The sequence below is a fragment of the Cenococcum geophilum genome, assembly GCF_001692895.1.
Source record: "Cenococcum geophilum 1.58 unplaced genomic scaffold K441scaffold_20, whole genome shotgun sequence".
Lineage (NCBI taxonomy): Eukaryota > Fungi > Ascomycota > Dothideomycetes > Gloniales > Gloniaceae > Cenococcum > Cenococcum geophilum.
The window spans coordinates 1,786,564-1,790,957 of NW_027137578.1; the positions used below are offsets into that span (position 1 = coordinate 1,786,564).

Below are 4,394 nucleotides of genomic sequence, written 5' to 3' on the forward strand. Positions count from 1 at the left end.
GCCGTAGTAACTCCAGGTCTGAATGTTTGACTTCAAGTCCGTCAGTGCGACTTTCTATGGATACACGCGCGAAAACCCCCCGGAAGAAGAAGACAAATCAAGTAACACCTGTGGACAAACAGGTTCTTGTACTTACTAGCACCAAGACTCCCGGGTCTCATATACACGGGGATGATACCTTATATCCAGTTAATACAAAAGGGTAACGAGATAGGAAACGTAGGTAGATTTTACCGTCCAGGATTTGACGGAGGTGTGGATATCAAAGGTTGATGGTCAAACTGTCTGGGTGCGTAAGCGGAAATGCTGGCCTCCTCGCTTGAAGCGGGGGCCGACATGATGCCACGCTCGTCGTACTCAGAGACGGTTTCGGCGTTGTCCTCGTTTTCATTCTCGCACCAGAAGAAGAATAGATTGGAAAGGTGAGACAGGAGAGAATGAAGCACCCTTAATGGGCTGTATATCCAAAAGGAAAGACTAGCCATCAATTGTGGTACATAGATCTGGAATCTGCAGGTCTTTCACTGATTGAGAGAATTGCTTGACACGAGTCAGGACATAGAAAGTGGGACTTATAGTTCAAAAATACTACGCTAATCTAATGCGTCTGGTGAAATTAACCTTTAAGGGAAAAATTGGCGCAGTAAATGAAGGTTTTGCTTATCTTGCTTCTAAGCATTGGATCTGATGGCTCTGATCGGTCAGACAGATATCAATACCGGTCACGCAGGGCGAATGCATACTAAAGTAAGGAAGCGAAAGACAGAAGTGGGGTGTCACAGACCTGCAGTCCGGCCCGAACCGGTAGATTCGGCGATGCCGTATCGCTCGGCTTTATTTTATAATGTTTCAGAATCAAGCCGTGCCAAAAGACAGCGCTGTTGGTCTTACTGTATGGGCTTGATGTCTGCTGGAGTTGTACCTTACCTACTTCTAAAATTTCTGCTGCGAGCCTTCGAGCTTGTGCGACGCTAGCCAATGGTCTTAAGTATGCTCTATGGTGGTATCAAGATGGAGTCACTCTCCTACCATGTCTGTCCCCACAGCTTTAGCGTTGCCGAGATTCGCTCAGCTCTTGGCGTTTGCGTTATAGAACAATATCGTCCAGTGTCCTCGAGGTTACCGAGCCGTTGCTTTGCCATTTGGTAGCCGTCGTATATCTCATTCCTAGTGACAACCCTCTAGCGGCAATCAACTGAGATTGGTTTAAAATAGAAGGTTTGCGGGGGTCACGTTTGCCTGGCTGCAATGAGGTGAAGCTTGTGAATATTGCGTTATACTGCAGTCAAACATCACGTGGAATGCTGCATAGACGAAAGGAGATTACTCTGATGTCTGAGTTTCGAGTTGATGCTGCGTGCTTGTAGCCAGCATACTAGTAAAGCTACAAGCATGCCTAAGCTGATAATTCTTGATGCACTTGCACTGATTGGATTATAACGTGATTCATCCCTGTCGTAGCGTGCTGCAGGCTGCAATACGAAATCACAAGCGTACCAGAGCAATCCTTCATCACCACGTGGTTATTTTCAACCAATATACGGTATTACGAGAAGCCCATATGGCCTTAGTCAATACCAATCTACGATGAAGGGAGTGGTAGTCGGCTTTCCCGGGTGCCGTTGTGGAAGCGGGCTCTGTGGATCCGATGTTGCCGCCGCGGTACGTTGACGGCTTTGGGCAGCCTGAGCGAATTAAGTTTGCGGTGCCGAAGAGATAGCTGCCCAATTCATTAGGTTGAAGAGTGACTAACCAGCTGAAGTGAGGTTTGTCGTTGCGGTGTCGCTGTATTGCTAGCTTGATAGTTGCTGAGCTTGTTGATGGCTGAATGCCGTTTGGCCTGATTGCCGTGGCCTAAACCTAGAGCGGATGTAACGGGTAAGCCTCCGGGTGGTGGGATTTACATGCTGTGAGCACATTCAGCGCTCGAAGGCTGAAAGGCTGAGGATATCCCTAGAGAAGATCGTTCTCGGCGGATCTGTCGGAGTTTTCCGATGTTGAGGTTGAGGTAGCCATGAGGAGCTAAATGTAGCGCTACCCTAGTGTTCAAAGATATGAGACCTCGGATTTCTGACTGATGGGGTGAAAATCAGAAGTTGAGCCGTGTAGACACCTTGATCTGAAGCGTAGATTGAAGAAGTAGATCCTAGCGTCGAATAGGACGGATGTTGAATAAAGCGGCCATCTGTGCGGCCATGTGTCTAGAATTGCTCCCGCATCAACAAGCTTTTAATGCTTTGGTTGGAAATATTGTGAATACGAGAAGAGTGCATTGTCACTCGTTTTGCCCAAGTGAAGTGGCAGAGTGGGGGTTTCACAATTGGTAGGGGGATGGCAGCGCAAGTTCCCTGTCGGCTGAGAAGGAGGAACGAGCGTCGACATTCTTCGATAGGCTAAATATGTTAAACGTGTGGGAGTCAGCGACTCCTACAACGATATAAGTGGCGTTAGTGAGGCTGTACTAATGAAAAAAGCTTCGATGGTGGAGGCTGGATGTTTTTCCCAGAACCGAGGGGACGGTTGTGTGGAGGGGCCACGGGGCACGGGCCACAGGCCGATCTTGTAAGATCTCGCGCACGGGCTGTGATCGCCTAACCCCAAGAACCCCAAGAACCCCAAAGTGAGGCGCGCATCCTTTTCCTGTACCTCATGCCAATCCTTATCCCCTTATGTCCATACAAGTCCATCGTGCGTTGGCCCTAACTCCTGGGACAACCGCGCCGCAAAGCACCCATGCTCTCAATGTCAGCAGGCACTGTAAGGGTGCGCCACCCCCATGTAGAACGTGCATTAGTTGCCATTCCCATCTTAAACACTCCCAACCAATGTCATGGTGCCAACTCCTATTGCCTTCGAAAATTCCCTCTCACGCTGTCCCTTGACCTTCGCCTTTTTCAATGTATGATCCCTCGGAAGTTCCTCACCAACAGCATCGAGAACTTTCCTCTTTTCCTACCGAACCGGCCAATGCCCTACTTTTGCATACACGCCCGCTAGACCACCCTCCACAATGGCATTAGGACCTACACGCGACACCTGGATTGTGACTTCCGGCGTGGACATGCACATATGCAACGACTCTGCCCAGTTCTACGAGTGGAGCAACCTTCTTCCCCCTAAAATGGACGAGAAGACCGGCGACATCTTCACTGGTGAGGGGAAGATCAAGTTAAAGGTCAAGCAAGAAGATGGAACTGTGTGTTTGCTGGACCTCTCCGAGGTCTGGTTTAATCCATCCTCGACACACAACTACATTTCCATGGCACTGCTCAAGCATTCAGGGGACTGTCGTCGGAATACTGTTAGATTGGAAAAGGAAAGAGCTGAGGATGACCAAATCGCGGAGCTTATGCGGCGGATCCATCACGGTTATGTGCTCAAGACAGTTGAACGTGATCCTTCTGAGATACGTTATCCCTGCAAGTTGTGCGACCAGCGATATCAGTCTCGAGAATGCCGCGATGCGCATGAGAAGGGAAATCACAGCTTGCAGAGCTATCTCGTTTGGATAATGCACAGCGATCAGCGTTGGAAGAGGATAGTGGAGGGCTCCGACAGTTCCACGAGCGAAGGTACTGCTGCCCAAATTTCCGAAAAGAAGTATTTAATTGACAAATTTCAGAGCTAAACAAACCAGTCCAGCCACTGACGGAGGCTTTCCCGAAACCGATTGGCGAATGCCGAACCTTCCCGGCTCCGATGTGTCCGCGCTCTCCAAGTCCCATAGTCGAGGACCCTGTACATCCAACGACTGAGGACTGCCCGCATCCAAATGCTGGTCCATTACCCTCAACGTCAATGAACGTGATGTCTCTGACATATCTTATGAACATGCAGAGACATGATGCAGCCTTCAGCCACTAGCCAAAGTTTGCCACGCAGACACGGCACGCTGAGACAAGTTAACGTCATGACCGCGCCACAGCTTTTGGCACCGGCTATCCCGTGCCCAATCTTTTTACGCTATAGGAACAGACTCTTTAGTCATAACAAGGTTCAGGGTGCCGTCCGCAAAGAGGAATATCTGCATTGGGTAAGCACCCTCTTGGGCCCTTACTGTGCCCGACATTGTTCATGCATGCAACAGCTGCATGGCCCTCAAATTTTATCGAGCTCTGCTAATACTGAGACCAGACGATACCTTCAATCATACGGCGCTTCACCCGAATGGAGTAAATAAATGGCCTGCTGGTGAATCCCCACGAATGGCTTTTCTGCCCCTTTGGCCATTGCACCATGAGAATTTCTCTGGTATCTCTGAAGCTCTCGCCCACGAGTTGTTCGCTGCTAGGCAAACAGGAATAGTGCATTCCCCTTGCTTGAACGCACCGCATCGGACTACTGAAATTGAATACAAAGGAGGCGAACCTTTAATGACCCGGCTAAAAACCACG

The 4,394-nt window shown here is 49.5% G+C and overlaps 1 protein-coding gene across 1 annotated transcript; it reads left to right on the plus strand.

The window, feature by feature from the left end:
* Window positions 1–3,010: 3,010 nt before the first annotated feature.
* K441DRAFT_696295 (uncharacterized protein) lies at window positions 3,011–3,864 on the plus strand (the record flags this gene model as incomplete). The annotated part of the gene is made up of 2 exons (XM_067652873.1): window positions 3,011–3,572; window positions 3,623–3,864. The coding sequence occupies 2 exons, from the start codon at window positions 3,011–3,013 to the stop codon at window positions 3,862–3,864; spliced, it is 804 nt and encodes a 267-aa protein (XP_067504253.1).
* Window positions 3,865–4,394: the final 530 nt, after the last annotated feature.